The following is a 17,994-nucleotide window of genomic DNA, read 5'->3' as shown; positions in this document are numbered from 1 at the left end:
TGGATGAGTTTTGTACTCTAGTGAAGATTGATTGATTGATTGCCAAAAATATCAATATCTTTAATCTATTTTTGATTTTCATTTTTTTTTAACGGCAAATTTGGACTCAGCAGCATGCCTCTTCATATACCCAACTCTAATTCCAGAGGAAACTTATACTGGGAAAACTCTTGTCTCCAATCCTGAAAGCATTTTGCTCACACCAGGATTTGAACTCAAGACTGGGAAAACTCATGTCTCCAATCTTGGAAGCGTTTTGCTCACACTAGGATTTGAACTCAAGACTTCTCAGTCTTAAGGGGGTGGGAGTGGTTTCCCCAACCCCAAACTTCCCCAAATTTCCACATCACCATCTTCCAATAAAAACCCTCCACCTCAAACTTCCCCAATTCACCCCAAAACTATGGCGCTACTCACCCCAACCCCAATTTCCAAATCATCATTTTTATTTCCATTTATTTTTACTCTATAAATTTAAAACATAAAAAAAACATTCATTAATAATTAAAAAAGTACATAATAATACTTGGAAAAAATAACAACGAAACTAAAAATAACGAAAATACATAATAATACTTCGAATGAAAACATTACACGAACGAAACTAAAAAGGGCATTGTCATCCATGTCTTGCGGCAATTTCGCGTTTCTCGCTAAGAACGATTTCCAACATCACGGGATCGGTTATATGAGCATGCGAGTTGGTGAAAAACAAGATGTCCCGTTGTCTTGCTCGCCTCTCATCCGCCTGGTGTTTTTCATCCAAGTATCTTGTCTTCCTTTTGGCGTACTCGCTAATGTTATCCGCCACAGTTGAAGAGGCGGATCCGGATGCGGATGCCTTCTTTTTCCCCTTTTTTGTTGCCGCTTCCAATGGAGGGTTTGGGTCTTCATTCATGTCGGGAATGAAGTGCCCGGTGCTGGCCGTCTCATATTCTCCAGATTTCCTTTTTGAAGAGTTGCTACGTGAAGGTCCCATGTCATGGTATATTTGGAAACATTCTTGCTCGGCCCATTTGTCGTGTATCTTCACAACATCCCATGCGGCGTGGTGGGGAAATTCCTTCTTGGTGCGGGTCTTGAAATCCGCCATAGCGACTCTCATAATATCCAAGTCGTTGCACCCGCTTCCCTTGGCTTGTTTCTACAAAAAAAGAATACCATATTACAAAACTATATAATTATTAATAATTAAGCAAAAACTATATAATTATTAGCAACTACGAACAAAACTATATAATTATTAGCAACTACGAACAAAACTATATAATTATTAGCAACTACGAACAAAACTATATAATTATTAATAATTAAGCAAAAACTATATAATTATTAAAAACTAATGAAAAAACTATATAATTATTAGCAACTACGAACAAAACTATATAATTATTAGCAACTACGAACAAAACTATATAATTATTGATAATTAAGCAAAAACTATATAATTATTAGCAACTACGAACAAAACTATATAATTATTAGCAACTACGAACAAAACTATATAATTATTAGCAACTACGAACAAAACTATATAATTATTAATAATTAAGCAAAAACTATATAATTATTAAAAACTAATGAAAAAACTATATAATTATTAGCAACTACGAACAAAACTATATAATTATTAGCAACTACGAACAAAACTATATAATTATTAGCAACTACGAACAAAACTATATAATTATTAGCAACTACGAACAAAACTATATAATTATTAATAATTAAGCAAAAACTATATAATTATTAAAAACTAATGAAAAAACTATATAATTACTAAAAACTAAGCAAATACTATATAAGTAAGAGTACCGCTTGATTGTATAGCCCGTTGAAGAGACCCATGGTGGCGTTCATTTGTTTCCACTTTGGCGTTAACCCATGAATGGTCCGTGTGGTCGGGCCGACAAGTGTGGTGTAATGCTCAAGTACACGACGCCAAAAACCATCCGCTTTTTGTTCATTTCCATATTTTTTGCATTCGGAAATTTGAACCCAAGCTTGTGCCAAAGCAACCTCTTGTGCCGGCGTCCAATTTTCACGCTTTGTCTTCGTCTTTTCCCGCAATCTTGGACTTCTTGCACGTCATCATCTTTTTGAACATCGTCTTGTTGGGTTTCCGCTACAATTTCAACTTCTTCGTCATCTAGATGAACATCTTCCTCGATCGGAATAAAATCGTTCATTCTAGCCATGTTTACGAAATGGGCGTTGGTTTGCGAGGGTGGGCTTGAACCGTAGTTAAACATTTGTGGAGACGCCGGTTGTGGATAATAAGCGGATGGAGTTGAAGGTTGAGAAAATTGATATGGTGATGGATTAGAATAAGATTGATTTGGAAGAGGTTGAGAATATTGATTTGGAGAAGGTTGAGATGATTGAGAATAAAATTGATTTGGAGGAGGTTGAGATGATTGAGAATAAAATTGATTTGGAGGAGGATTATTTGGTGGAGGCATGAATTGATTTGGATGAAAATTGGCATGCATTTGTGGATCATTTAGGCGATATTTTGATTTGTTGAAAGGATTTTTTTTTGTTTTCTTTGGATCCATTGGTAATGGGTGTTTATTTTTTATAAAGAAGAAATGTTTTTTTTTTATAAAAGTGGAGATATTTGGATTTGAAGTGTGTGTTGTGTATAAAAATGAGAGTAGTTGTGTGTTGTTTAAAGAAGAAAAGAGTGTATATATATAGAGAAATAGGTAAAAGAAAGAAAAAAAAAAAAAAAAAAAAAGCAACGGCTAGAAACACGCTCCCTCTCGCCACGTGTCCAGCCACCACTAGCTCTTTTCCTGCGCGCGGGCCCCACTCCAATTTCTCTCTCCTCGGTGAAGTCTCCCCGTTTTCTTCCTCCTCTTCCCCACCCCGACCCACCGGCGGCGGTGTGCCCGCGCGGGGCCGGGGTTCACCGCGTCTCACACCGCATGGACTCCCACCCCCTTTAGGCTCCACCATATACCAATCCATTTATTGATATTTGTTTTTCATTTTTTTTATAAAGGCAGTAACAAGAAATTAGTGAGGTTGGTAAGAAATAATTAAATATATTGTGTCGACCAACGGGTCCAAAGCATCTTCTCTTTGATAGATCGCAACAAATTTGTCACCCACACCCGACTTACTGTCACCCTCTGCATCCAGGGGCATATCTGGAAAGAGTTCAGGGTATGCATGTGCATATAATTTTTGTTTGTTTTAGGTGTAAAGATGAACGATAAAGATGAACGGTAACAGTATTTGATTCTACAACTGCCCACACCCAACTCCGATTATGTTTTCTTGTAATAATAGTGAATACTCGATAAGCTACTCTGAACAGATCTACTACTGCATGAGCCACAATTCCTAAACCAACACGCTGTTGTCTAGATGTGGGCAGTTAGTTAATCGCACACAACAGGTGTTCATGATCTGGTTACTTCACTTCTGGTAACCTGTGACCCACTATTTTTATCATTCTGTATTTCTGTCGGCATCCAGAACCACACAGTATGGCCACAGTGCCCATCACACTGGTTGGCAATAAAATCTTTAAGATAAGCGTGTTCATAGGTCTTTTTGGCTTTGAGCCTCTGAGATTATAACTTTGAACTGTTGGCTTTGAGCCTCTGAGATTATAACGAGTAAAGAAAAGTCAACATAGCAAGATAGAAACTAGAAAGCATGTGCTAATAATGATTGGCTTTAGCATGTATCTACAGCTTTTCATAATCTATGGTTGTCTACAATAAGACACAATAAATTTGGAGTTTTGGCATCTTTATGAACCAGGTGAAGTTAACTTTAATAATGACAAAATCATATCCAAGTTATGGAAATGTATCGGCCATTCTCTTTGGACTCGCCATTAACTCATTCCAAGTAATTATTCATTAGAAACAGCCAATGGTGGTCGTAGTCAAATTCATGACCTATATCTAATCGTAAGGTAGTCAAAATTAAAAACCACATGGACAACCCCATATGGATGACCACCAGATGCTGATCTGATGGACACTTTGGCTTTACGTTTATTTACACCACATGAAAAGAGGAATATGTTTACTTCACAGGAAACGAGTAGTTAAACACCAGAATGGTCGATATAAAATTTTATAACTAAAGATATTTTTGACACAAAAAAAGAATCAAACTGTTGCTGTAAGTTTTGCAGTTTAAAAAATGGTAAGCTTTGAAAATACAAAATCAATGGTGCAAATCATGGACCATCATATACGAAGTTAGTTTCATCGTTTGAAGTTTTTATTGTCTTGAATTCATAATTGAATGTCAGTTCAACCTTTTATATCACTAAGCTATTGTAATTACTGAATTAGCTTATTCACTGTCAATAAACCAAGCCAAATTCGACATATAAGCAACCCTTTTTCAAGTAGAAGTATTCCCCATGTTTACAGAAAGTAACCATATGCAGTTGGTTAACATACTATCCTAAAGTAGAGGGTGGTTGGGCTGGTTATGGGTCATAATCTGTTAGTATAATAGGTATGGTTCAGGCCGGGTTGACCTACAAACACTTTCTATCCATTGAATAGTTATGATTACAAAGAAACAATTATTACAACGATGATATTAAGCTCTGAACACAAATGACTTAGGAATCATTAAATTTAGACTTTAGGTGAGACGACTTTCAACCCGTTTGATCCATTCCTATTTCAACTTACACTTCTAATTCGAACTCTATGAGATAAAACCCAACCCAAATTAGCCCATTCTTGTACCAATCGAATTTCCAACTTCTAGCTAAAATTATTTGTGATGGAAAACCAGACACAGAAGACTTACTGAAAATCATATGATTTTTGTTAGCAGTTCTGAATATGAAGCATATCAAGAAGCGGACAGTTGTAGGTCAGATCTACGTGTTTGGAGCTTTGCTAGTAAATCACTACATGGGATTCTAGCTTTTTCTGAAGTTTCTTGAGAGAAATCTGGTAAAAGCTCCATAATATCAACATCATCCGAGGTATGACACATACACGTCAAGATAGTGGACGTTAACTTTGAATCAAGTGCAATTCCCTTTTTAGCCATTTCACGAAGTAACTTGAAGATCTCATCCGTGTCCCCATTTTCACATGAAGCTTTTAACAACGAATCATATACATATTTATCTGGCATGAAACCGCGTGAAACCATTACTTTCAGCATCCTCTTTGCGTCCTCCAGTTCACCTAGTTTGCAATACCTATTAATCAATATGGAGAACGTGTACATATCAGGATCCACGCCCTTTGTTCGCATCAGTGAGAGTAATTTATTTGTATACTCTAAATTCCCTGCTTTAAATGATAAATCAATTATAATATTATATGAAGCAACATCTGGCTTGCAGTTCCCATTTCCCATTACTTCAAACAACATTGTTGCTTGTTCCAAACTACCCTCGTTGCATAGTGCCAACATCAATGTATTGTAGTCACACACGCTGGGAGGTGGACCATGGTTTTTTATATTAATAAAAATCCCTTTTGCAATGTTAACCATGCCTAATTTGCAAAACCCATTAATCATGACACTGAAAGTATAATTGTTTGGACTACATTCGCGTTGGGTCATTTGCTTCCATAACGCCATCGCCCTTTCTACATCCTGTTTCATCAAGTAAGCATCTATAAGTGAATTATAAGTTACCACACTAGCTTCAAGTTTATTTCCTAGCATCTTCTCATAAACTTCTTCTGCCTCAGTAAGACGGTTTCTTTTACAGAGACCTTGAATAAGCAACGTATACATCTTAACATTTGGCTTCACATCATTCTTGTCAATCAACGTGTTACAGAGTATCAATGCATCGTCAACCTTTCCCTGATCACATAGAACTTTAATTAATTTGTTGTAAAGTTCCATGACAGGTTTCTTATCCTTCTTCATCATAGTTTCCAATACATGAAAACCATCAATCACGAACCCCTCTTTAAATAACCCGGGAATTAGATGCGAGTATGTTACATCGTTTGGCTCTTCACCCCATTCTATCATCAGGTCAAGCAAGTCTAAAGCTTTCTTAGATTTCCCATTATGACAAAGCCCATGGATTAAACCATTATAAGTAACCACATCTGGCAAGATCTCTTGTTTCATCATATCACTTAATATGCCCATAGCTTCTTGAAATTTTCCGTCCTTGGAAAGACCATGAGCCAAAGAATTGTATATATTTATCGAGGGAAAAATCTCTTTACTCACCATCTCATCATGAACCTCTTTCCCCTTTCCAATCTCACCAATTCGACAAAAGTTATCTATCAACGCATTATAAGTAGCCGAATTAGCACTACAACCTAACTCCTCCAATTCACCCTTCAAATCCATCGCTTCGTCACATTTACCAATCTTGCAAAGCCAAAAAACAAGCGTATTAAGCGTCACTTCATCCGGACCTACCCCATACTTTGACACCTGACGAAAAAGCCCTAAAGCATCATCAACCATATTCTTACGACATAAACCATTCAACACAAGATTCACAAGGTACACATTAACACTAAACCCACTTTTCACAATCAACCCCAAAACCGAAACAGCATACTCAGGATTCTGAATATGAACCAAACTCTCTATCACCGCACCATACGAAAGAAACCAAGGCTTTACCCCTACACTGGTCATTTTCCTATAAACTTGCAAAACTAAACCATACTTATTATTCCTACCTAATTGTTCCACTACAAAATTACATGTCGAAGACGACAAGCCTACACCCGAATCAACCGACCTCTCGAAAAGTAAAACAGAATCAACAAACTGGGCATTTGCTAAAAGTTTTCTAATTTCAGATTCTGGGTTTTTTATAACATCATTATATGTATAATTTACACTTATAGAACTAGCTACTGATGATGAACAAAAATGATTCAAGAAATTTTTCGGGCCATATAGAAATCGATACCTGAATAGGGGTTTTATGGTATTTGTATTCATTATTTGAAAAATGTGATTACTTTACAATTACAATTGTATGTAGAGGTGCGTAAGGGTATGTATACGTAGTATAAGCATGAAATTAATAGTTAAAAGTAAGGGTGACAGCGGTGGTCACCTGAATCCGGTTGTCGGAGAGGAAGTGTCGCCGGAAAAGTAATGAAAGGGTTTGATGGTGGTGGCACACAGAAGAGCCCTGACATTTATAGTTTGTGTGCTAAGAAATAATTCATATATAGTGGCCGTCTCAGTTTCGACTCTGACTATGTTTTTTAATCTCAAATTTTAGGTGACATGTGTAGGTCTCCAATGCGTACCCGGTAAAACCCGGTTAAATTGATAACCTATTATGATCCAATTCAAACAATATATGTTACATTTTTGTTAGTTCATATTAGGGTTGAGCATGAATCGGTTTAGCCTAAAATTGAAACTTGAACCGATTCATTCGGCTTTTGAAAAACGAAAATCAAATCATTCGGCTTTGTTCAGTTTTCGGTTTTGATGGATCGTTTTTTCTTGGTTTTCAGTTTCCATTTCGTTAGGTTTGCTAATCCTGGCTTCATATCTTCCAAAAAAATTATGATAAATTTTAAATTGGTTTAATGATAGACCTAAAAATTAACCTAAAACTTTAAAATTTTATATGTTCGCCACTAAATCTCTTTCGCAAGAAGATCTGTTAATAAATCTTGACTCTTGATTTTAATTCAATTGTTAAGATTTTTAACTTAACTAGTAAAATTGAGGATACTTTTACAGGATCTCAATCCGTCTCTTTCTTAATCCTATTCATTGATTTTTTCAAATTTTATCAACTTACGGTTTTATGATTTTTAGACATATGAATTAGGTTAATTTATCATTATTCAAAAAATATTAGTGGTCAACAAGTCTAATTTGTGGATTTTTTTAAAAGTACTCTAATAATATTGTTAAAATTTTCATGTAAAAGTTTTTGGTTAATTGTTATTATTTTTTGTTACCGTATCATAGTAATTAGGCAATTGTTTTACAAATAAGATTTGTAAAAAATAATATAAACTTTGTTTTTATTTCTATCACATATGGATTATAATGAATTGATTATGAAGCGGATGTGGAGAGATGCTTAATTATCGTAAGAGAATTATTTTTCGTTTCAAAATTTTGTAGAGTTATTTCTTGTGCCTTATTAACCTTGACCATCCGATATGGTTTATGTTGCATTTTTCTAGCTTCATGTCGAAGTATTAAAAAAACTCTCTTGTTCATTAATAAAAACTAACTAATAAAACACGTGTTATTACTAGAATAAAAACTAGACTTGATTCATGCGTTAATAAAACTCTCTTGTTCATTAATAAAATCTAACTGATAAAACACGCGTTAATAAAACTCTCTTGTTCATTCATTAATAAAAAACTAAGGGCGCGTTTGGTTCACAGATTCTGATGGAATTGGAATTGAATTCCATTCCGTGGTATCTTTGGTTGTCAAAAGATGATGGAATTTTATTTAATTGGAATGTAAACATTCCATCAAATGATGGAATTTCCAATCCATGGAGTTATTGGATGGAATCTGATTCCTTCATTCTTTTGAATTTTAACAAAACAAAAAACGTTCTATCAAATTCCATTCCTTCGAAATTTCATTCCGTTGCAAGATTTCATTCCTTACAAAAACACTATGTGAACCAAACGCGCCCTAACTAGCTTCGTGTCGAAGTGTTAATAAAACTCTCTTGTTCATTGATAGCTGCATTACTAGACTTGATTCATGAATTATTTTCTAAATTTGATTTACACTAGAATTTAAATAATTTTGAGAAATTATCAAACTATATGTATAACGTAGGTATTATTCTAGTCAATTGACTGTAACCAAACTATATTATAAAGCATATTATTGACATACTAGTAAACATTATCAATTTTCAAATTTGAATAAGTAATATTTATTAGTAGGTTAAATAAAAAATAAGATGTTTATTTTAGTTATTTGAGTTTTCATTATTAAACTTTATTTATATAACAAGCCCTAGCCTCCAAATACTATACCACTAATCTCTTTGAAGATCACCAATGTCCAATACACTACTAACTAGTTGAGAGAAAGAAAAACATTTAGAATTGCCTCATGCTTGCACTAGAGGTATGAACAAAACCGGGTCGCAACTCGAATCCGATCAAACTTACGTTTGACTAAAACCAGTTCGAGTTTTGAAAAACTTGACAGTTTAAAACTAGGACTTTTTTTTTTGGGCAAACAAACCGAAAAAATGATCAACTTTTAGCTAAAATCTGTTTCAAACCAGTTTAGGTTTGACTAAAACCCAGTTTTTAATCCCGTCAATCAAAACCGATTCGAGTTCGGATCAAATCAACCATAAACCGATTTTGGGCACGGCTACTCCCAGCACGTCCACACAAAACACCTAATCATTTACTCATTATATGGACTAAAAACACAGGGTTACACATGGGGCAAATCCAGTATTTGTACCAAAGTTAGGTTTAGTTGAACCGGTTAAGCCCGAGCCTTGGCTTCATTGAACTCTGCTTATGTGGGCTTATCTGGCCCAATATTAGATTCACAATTTAGCCATTTAGCCGTAATCAAATTCTTTCCCTCCATTCTCAACTAGGGTTTCCGAGACCCACAGACACACACTCACATCACAGCCGGCTGAAATGAAGAATCTTGAAACCAAAGAAAATGCAGATTATAAGTTTGTTCGTATTGTAGATGCATTAACTACACTAAATCAAAAAGTGAATCTCATTGGTGTTGTCACTGAGACCAGTATACCTAAACAGAGCAGAGGCACTGGTTAGTATTATGTATCTATATATACATATATATTTTTACTAATTTATATATATTTTGTATCTTTTTCTTGATGGGTATTGTAAAAATGGAATTTTTATTGGATATGGTGAAAAAAAATCATTATTTTCCCCCTTTTTTTGATTGATGGGGTGTTGTAAAAAATGGATTTTTTTTATTGGATATGATAACAAAAAAGTATTCTTGTGTTTTTTTATAGTTTTTTCTTGATGGGTTTTTAAAAAAATGAATTTTGATTGGCTATGAAGAAAAAAAGGCCGGACTTACAGCTGCTAACCTTATTTAAAGGTTTTGGTAGTAGATTGATGACAAGTTCTAAAAGGTTTTTTCTGAGCCTAATCTTTTGGGTTTTTTTGTTAAATGGTGTTTTTATTAGGATTTAGATTACATATTTGTGGCAATAATAGTAGTTGTTTTAACTTCGGGTAGTGGCTTTATTTGGGCATTGTAAGTTGAGGTGAATGATTGCCTATCGGAAATGCTACTTGGGCACAAGTGTATGCTCTTGGTTTGAAGTTAAGTATTGTTTTCTGTTTGCATAAAAGACTAATTTGCTTCTCATTTTGTTTTAGCCGTGGTAAAAATGGGAGCACAAATTTAGTTGTTAAGAAAATGGTGTGTGAAATTTGCACTGAAACCTGCTAACTTAAGTATGATTGGTTTGCATAAAAGTGCTCAAATTGTGTTTAACAGTATTTGTGCTATGCTTAATTTTATGTTTCAACTAAAAATGATAACTTATCTGATTTTCAAAGTGACCAAAACAGTAAATAAACCCATCTTTTAGCAACTTGGATGTACAATGATCTAAAAGACAAATGAAAAAGTATGTTATTATTTTATGCCCAAAAAACCCTATTATACTTGTAGAACGTAGAAAGTGTGTCATGTACATATAATGTTGTCTACGGTGCGTTGTACATTTGGAAATGTCTGTTTTTTTTCCTGGCCAACGTATTCTGTCTGTTATCATTATTCTTTTTTCTAAGTTTTGACCTTATTATATGTTTCCAAATGAAGATTAGGAGTTTTCTGTTTTGTTATTTGTTGGTTCCTGTAGATTATTGTTGCACGCTGAAGATTGTTGATGAATCACATTCAAGCCCTGGGATGTCCGTCAATTTTTTTGCTGAAATTCTTGAAATGCTCCCAAATGTTGCGTCAGCTGGTGACATTATTCAGCTTTCACGTGTTGTGGTATTTTTTCTGTTGTCTTATACTTTTATTGTTGTGCCCAAGTTAGTTTTTGTCTGCTGTGGTTGCCTTTTTATTATAATGGTAGTCTGTATGGATATGTTTGTGTAAGTCTCATGTCTGTTAAGTGTTTTTTTTATCGTCTCTATGTTACAAATGAAGGATATTATATTGATACTTTTTGCGCAACTCAATCAAGTTTACATTTTTTACATCTATGCTGTATAACTGGAATTTTCTATGATTCTGATCTAATTGGTCGTACGAGACAAGTTTATTTTTGTAGTCTTACATAAGATAGTACTCTTAAAGTGTCCTATAGTCATCTTAAATACTTGTTTTATACATTGCTAATCGCATGTAAGCTTTATTGACTTATTAGATGTCTAGTTTACTTGACAGTCGTGACTCGTGACATGTTTCTCTTTTCTGTTCTTTTTAGATTAAAAATCACCGGTCTGGGATTAACGCTCTTTTTGACAAGAAGTTTTCATCCTTTGCCTTATATGAAGGAAAAGATGGTTCAAATTTCGTACCATATCAAACCTCGTCTAACTTTAATGCTAAGAAGGAAAACCAGAAGTTTGTAGCACGTTTGAAAAACTGGAAAATTGATCAACCTGAGACAGGTACTTAAGCATAGACCTGATATCATTTTCGCTGCATATATTGATTCGAAAATTACTTCATACCTTTTATCTATATCTATATCTATAAGCCCTTATAAAACATATTGAATTATCCTATTTAAGGAAATTCAACACTTTTTTATACCCAAAATACCCCTATTTCTTAATCCTAATTCTTATAGACCTAATTTATACTTTTATATACTATCTAAAAAAACAACTCTCTTTTTAAATGTTACATGGGGAAATTATCTAAAATAACATTAATTAATAAATTACACTACCAGTCTTTTATCTTTTAAAATATCTTCATTAACCTTTAAAATCAATTACTTTTACATCAATTATCTACACCACTTGACGCCGCCTTCACCAATAATAGTCGCTCCCACCACCACACCGTCTCCGCCACAACCACCGTCGCATTGCGCGGGTACCATGCTAGTATCAATTTAAAAAAATCAAAATCCTTACAACTTATGAAGCTGTCTTCTTTTTGCTGTTTCAGTTACTTATGGATTATTTATTTTCTTTTATTGCTCTCTAGGAAAGAATTATGATCTTTTAAAAAAACAAGAACGAAAGTATGACTCTTTAACCTAGTGGGTGGGTATTGCGACAATTTTGTCATCATATATGGCAGAGTGAATTAGGTTGCTACCGAGCTTTAGTGATTCGAGTCATTTGGCAATATGAAAGATGAGTTTCATATATATGTTTCTGAACAATGTGTTAGTAGGTGGCATTCGAGGCACCATAGTGACATCCAATAAGGAAGTATTCGGACCTCGAACTACGCATGCCTGAGATGAAATTCATGATTCTCGACCCCCCCCCCCCCCCCCCCCAAAAAAAAATAAAAAAAATAATAATAACTAGTGGATGACCCCAACATCTAAGACCTTACCTATGGGCCACCAACCCTATTGGCTTCATATATTATTATTTGAAAATGAAAGCAACGGGTCTGTGCTGAATATGTTTTGATTTCTATATTGAATGAATCACAACATCATCTTTAAAATTGAAGTGATTGTAGCAAATTCTTGTTAAAATTCAGTCATGGAAGAGAAGATAAAATGATTTGTTATATCATTAATATATTTTTTTTTACTGATAGTAGTGGACTTATTTAAAATGGTTACTTTTGATATTGTTATTTAAAAAAACTCAAAATCGTTTTTAAAAATATAAATTATTGTAGCAAATGCTTATTAATTTTAGCCATGAAAGGAAATTAAAATTGCGAGAGGTATAGTGATTGTTCTTTGAGATAGTAGTGGACTCGTGATCAGTTACTTTTGTTGCCATATGAGGCTCTGAATATTTCTTTAGATGTTTAACAAGAAGTCATAGCTATATATGCATTTTCTCTTATTTAAAATCTATCATCAATTATGTAAATTGACAGCATCAAGTGATTTCTTGTCACTGAAAGAGGTCAAGCAAGGGAAGCACTTCAACTTGATTTGTAAGGTAATTTGAGACATACATAACATTCTGAGTTTAGAGTAACTTTATTGTTGCATCACATGAGTAATATCACGTTAAATCTTGTGATGGCCATTTAAAGAATCCTTTTATCTGTAGATTCTACATATATCCGAAGTCACTGAAGGTGAGTGGATGCTTTTTGTGTGGGATGGAACCGATGCTCCACCAGTTGATGTTCACACAAAGTGAGTCTTGGTTCACTTTTGGTATCGTGTTGACACTACGAAGGAACAAGTCCTAATGAGTTTTTAATTCAATTTTCCCAATCAGCTATCTATATCTATATCTATATATATTGTAAAGTATTTGATTTGTCTTGTAGTTTTAAATTTTTAAATAAATAAAGTTTACTACTTATTAATTAAAATCTTTGAAATGGTTTCAAATTAGTAAAAACAAACAATTAATTAATTACTATAACTTTGAAATCTAATATAGTAATAAATGTAAATACATTATCAAACTATAATATCGTAGAAGCACTATCAATCTTCCTCTTACCCAACTACCCCGCACCAGCAATCAAAGCCGTTGATCAGTCAGCCGCCGTTGTCACCCCCAACTTAGCCGCATTCTCACTGAACAAGTTGAAGCACATCCGGTTACTGCGCATTGCGCGGGCACATTTTTAGTATTACATGTATTGTGAATTTCCTGTTGTTCACTGATTTTAGGCATGAATTGTGTTCTTAAATGTACATATACAGGCTGGAAGAAGAGCTTGAAAATCCTATCCCTCTTCAGTTAGAAGCATCTGCATTGTCAAGAGACATATTGTGTACATTCCCATCAGTTGGAACGGTCTTAAGGATAACTGCTGGCAAATGCAATGGGATGCTGGGTCTTCCCATATTGAAGGCTGGTACATGGGTTCAATTTAGGAATATAAGTTTTGAAATTTGTTTTGGCTTATGGTGCGGCATTCTGATGCCGAAGACTAGGTTGAGTAATTTGCCCAATGATGATAATCTTGTATTACAGTGCCAAAGGTTCAGTATACATACTACCACAGAATATGTCTTTGAAAGCAATTATATTGATAGTAGGCTTACATATTCTGTTATGTGATCCAGGGCGTATGATGAACGGGTTCAAAACGAATTGGGCCGAATGCCATTGTCATGCTTCCCCTGGCCTTCTTATGTAACAGGTAAGCATTCAACATGCTTGTATGTAATGTTATGTATGTATATGTATGTGTATCTGTATACATTTTATGCATTTTCCCTGCTTATACATTGGAACCTCGTTCAATAAATTGGTCATATTTATATACAGTTCCATAGTATAAACTGAAGTCAATAATCTCAATGTATTTGTTACTCAGGACACATGGTTACAGCTTTCTATATTTATATGCAGATACAGACTATCAGCAGGTGCCTTTTGTTACGCTGATGCACGTTCTTTCTTATCGTGAGGTATGCCACAACATTTTTTTTTCAGTTATTGACACCTTTCTTATGTTTTGCCCGGTTACTTTATATTTCAAATTAAAAGCAACATCGGTTAGCAATCCTACAGAAAGTTGTTCATTTCAAATTAGTTCATGGACTCTTTGTTTTCATTATTTTGCTACTTTTTGGGATATTTTTTTCTAATGATTTTAATTTCTATGGCTGTAATAACTTGGAAGTCTGAGGGTAAAGACTATAGAAGATATATTATATGCGCAGCAAACATTTGTATGTAAATAAGGACTTTGAATGCCAAAATGTATTATTCAAGCATACATATCAATATAATCTAGGTAATATTGATTTGGGAAATAAAAGCCTTATGATATGCTACTGCTCACATAATTCTTGATATTTGAATGTTAGAATCAGGTGTTTTGAGAGTCTGGTTATATTTGCAGGTAACAGCCAAATTCAGGTGTGTAGTTCGGGTACTGACAACACTCCCAGGTCACCCTCGAGATTTCCGTGCTCCCTGTGGTACTTTCAGGCTTAGAGTTACCCTTGAAGATCCTACAGCCAGATTACATGCATATTTATATGCTGAAGATGGGGTATGTATGTTGTACGTTTTCCTAGCTTTATTATTAATCTTTGTTTTCTCCTTCTCTTCATTCTCTTGCATAGCCTAGCTTGAGGTCATGTTTGAGTTTTTAATATTTGATCACTTTGAGTCCTTTTTTATCAGGTGAAGTTTTTTGGAGGCGATACGGTTCCTTCTATTGATACAATGATTAAAATGCACAATGCATTGCTTGGAGTTGAAGAAGAAACAGATCACTCAAATGCAAAGCCAAGAAATCCTCCATGGGTGCAGTGCTGCTTAAAATCTTACTATGTTGACAAGAATGACATCTGGGGTAGTAGAAGATTTCGGATCTTTGGTACTACACTTATCGGTTGAGTGGTTAGGTGTTGCCTTTACATGTTTGTATAATTGATGCTCTTCTTCTCTCATGTGTTGTTGCGATTTTAGGTTTAATGGTCTTGCCCATTTATGTGGTGTAATTGTGTAAATAGTATAACAGGGTAGGTATTCATATGCCCTCATTAGATTTGGAATTAGAATCAACATTGGATTCAGATTTTGATTTTACTTGCTGCTATGACATACCAAAAGCAATTAAGTCTTGATTTGTGTATGATGGTTTTCACTTCTCACTGTTCACAAAAATGAGGGATAACGTTAATATGAGTCGACTGTAGTTGTATTTGTTCAGTTTGAATTATTTTTTTGGATGATGCCCCCCCGAAAGCTGCCAGTTTTTCATTTGGACTGAACGACAATGTCATTAATGAAATGTTACGATTATTTCAGATATTAGAAGAAATCGGTTAAAGTGAAAGCTTAATTTTATTGTGGGTATTTGATGATTTCTCTGTTGAGAACTTGGTACTTGACCTTCCACCTATTCCTTGTTTTTATAGACTCGAAATCTTCATGGCTGCTTGATCAATCGGGCATAAACTTACCTTTCAAGTTTTTAAAGTTCTATGAAACCCAATAGCTAGAACTTTACGTCGCCTCTTTATATGAGCATGATTTTAGCTTTATTGATTCTAAGAAGTTAGCCGAAGGAATAATTTTGGTGAACTTCTGAAATCCAGTTTTGATGAGCAATACCCCTTGTTATATATTATGTTTACTTAGCCGGTTTGTAGGTAAACACAACCTGACCCGAACAGAATAGGTTTTGGTTATATCGGTCACTTTATTCGTGTTTGGATGTGTTATCCGGGTTAACCCAACACACTGTTTTATGTTTGATATACGGGTTAAACATTTAAACATCTAAATATTTGGGTGACTTGAATAACCAGTTCATAAAACTTTTGCCCCAAGTAGTAATGTATTAAATGGCTTGTTAGTGGTAAAACTTCCTGTTAACTTAAGGATTTTGCTAAATGAAACTCTAAGAGTTTCATTGAGGTGTATTAAACAGTTGTATATTCTATAAAAATTAAGATGAAATTTTGATATAAAATGGTATAATTTTTTTTATGTACTCATTTAACATTTTCTTGAATGGCTCACCATATTTCCTTGCAAGAAAAAATGACAGATACTATGACTCCGCTTCTTCGATCTGTCACCCTCTGTGATTAAGCCTGTAGCTGGTCTAGCTCTCGGAGTTCCAGATATTAGGATATAGTTTCCCTTGCATCGAAGCCAAAAAGAAGAGAGGGAAGGGAGCTCAACCTGTTTATTTTTTAAACCATTAAGTGAATGGATAAGTTACTGAATAGATAAATGACGTTTATTTAGATTTAGTCAATACAGTTGTTTTTTTGTTTATTAAGTAAAAAAAAAACACTTTTGATGACTTAATAGATTAAGTATTTTTGATTAAGTCATGACTGAGTTTTAATTAAGTCCCAATGGGTTTGAGTGAGTTTTTCCGTACAGATCTCTGGGTAATAGGGATTTCTCATTAAGGGATTTAAGTTGAGGATCTATTGGTGAATGGACTTTTTAGCGCGGATCCAATTAAGACAACATAAGCTAAACCCGGGTAACGCACCCCTTTCAAAACAAAAACTAATTTGGATTCATAAACACACTACATCCACAAATCACAACAAGAATTAAACAAATTTCCAAGATTCTACTTAAGTATCTATTTGGGTTAAATTTGGACACCGAAAACCCGACCATATTTATACGGTCGTATTCTTAAGTCTTAAGAATAAGATCTGAGAGACCCCACCCCCAAATTCCAACAAAAAAATCCTCATTCATAATCAACGGTTTTCATGGCGAACGAGATGGGTAGGCCGCATCATCATCATCATGAACAAGAAGGCACCAAAATCCTTGATACGGCGCCGTTTTTGGTTCTTTTACTAATTGCTGCTCACGTTATTGCTCTGGTATCGTTTCTCATCTTTTCTTTCTTTATTATTACTATCACTAAATATATTTTGCAATGGGATTGGTTTTCTTCCATTTTTTGATATCACCATATATATATTATAAATAAATAAAAATTATTGTGATTGATTTATTGTGTTTGGAAAAATAAAAAAAATAGGTATATGGGATCTACAAATTGGCGACATCCAAACAGCAGCCAACACCCCAACACCTCAAGAAAAGAAGTTAGTCGTCGTCATCGTCATCGTTGTCGTATTCATCTTTTGGAAAATTGTAGTAATTTTTTTTTTAGGTTGTAATTTTAATTTTACTTGCTACTATCAAAAGCAATCAATTCAGGCTTTAACTTTTTATTAGTTACACTACATTCTTGAGTTTTTTTTTCATAGGATAAGAAAAGAAATGATAGAAGATTTTTTTAAATTGTCATTCTTGAGTTTTTTTATAAAAGAAAAGATAGGAAAGGATAGGAAAACTTAAAGGTTTTAAGTCCCAAAACTTTCTTGCCAATTTTGGCATGATTGTGATGGAAAAGAAAGGATACATGTATAAAATTACCATTTTACTCTTCAAACTACAT

The 17,994-nt window shown here is 34.2% G+C and overlaps 2 protein-coding genes, 1 long non-coding RNA gene and 1 other non-coding gene across 5 annotated transcripts; 3 read left to right on the top strand and 1 right to left on the bottom strand.

Moving 5' to 3' along the window:
- Positions 1 to 3,081: 3,081 nt before the first annotated feature.
- On the bottom strand, positions 3,082 to 7,121 carry LOC122605503 (pentatricopeptide repeat-containing protein At4g28010-like). The gene is made up of 2 exons (XM_043778457.1): positions 4,795 to 7,121; positions 3,082 to 3,614 (listed from the first exon to the last, which is right to left on the bottom strand). Exon 1 carries the CDS (start codon positions 6,931 to 6,933, stop codon positions 4,840 to 4,842), a length of 2,094 nt encoding a protein of 697 aa, XP_043634392.1. The 5' UTR covers positions 6,934 to 7,121; the 3' UTR covers positions 3,082 to 3,614; positions 4,795 to 4,839.
- Positions 7,122 to 9,563: 2,442 nt separating this feature from the next.
- On the top strand, positions 9,564 to 15,635 carry LOC122604041 (protection of telomeres protein 1b-like). Of its 2 annotated transcripts, none has more exons than XM_043776935.1 (10): positions 9,564 to 9,747; positions 10,826 to 10,962; positions 11,402 to 11,588; positions 13,000 to 13,064; positions 13,179 to 13,267; positions 13,790 to 14,071; positions 14,156 to 14,232; positions 14,451 to 14,503; positions 14,941 to 15,093; positions 15,228 to 15,635. In XM_043776935.1, the coding sequence occupies exons 1-10, from the start codon at positions 9,609 to 9,611 to the stop codon at positions 15,441 to 15,443; spliced, it is 1,398 nt and encodes a 465-aa protein (XP_043632870.1). In that variant the 5' UTR covers positions 9,564 to 9,608; the 3' UTR covers positions 15,444 to 15,635. The 2 variants fall into 2 exon arrangements, with proteins under 2 accessions (XP_043632870.1, XP_043632869.1); XM_043776934.1 differs by having other exon boundaries at positions 14,445 to 14,503.
- LOC122606379 lies at positions 10,003 to 10,103 on the top strand. Its single transcript, XR_006324891.1, has one exon. It is a non-coding gene; the product is annotated as a small nucleolar RNA snoR113 (small nucleolar RNA).
- Positions 15,636 to 17,118: 1,483 nt separating the features above from the next.
- On the top strand, positions 17,119 to 17,767 carry LOC122606182. Its single transcript, XR_006324828.1, has 2 exons — positions 17,119 to 17,410; positions 17,572 to 17,767. It is a non-coding gene; the product is annotated as an uncharacterized LOC122606182 (long non-coding RNA).
- The last annotated feature ends 227 nt before the right edge of the window (positions 17,768 to 17,994 follow it).

This window comes from Erigeron canadensis, chromosome 6 (genome assembly GCF_010389155.1).
Source record: "Erigeron canadensis isolate Cc75 chromosome 6, C_canadensis_v1, whole genome shotgun sequence".
Taxonomy (NCBI): domain Eukaryota; kingdom Viridiplantae; phylum Streptophyta; class Magnoliopsida; order Asterales; family Asteraceae; genus Erigeron; species Erigeron canadensis.
Note: the sequence above shows the minus strand (reverse complement) of the source record. Positions and strands in the feature narration are given on the sequence as shown.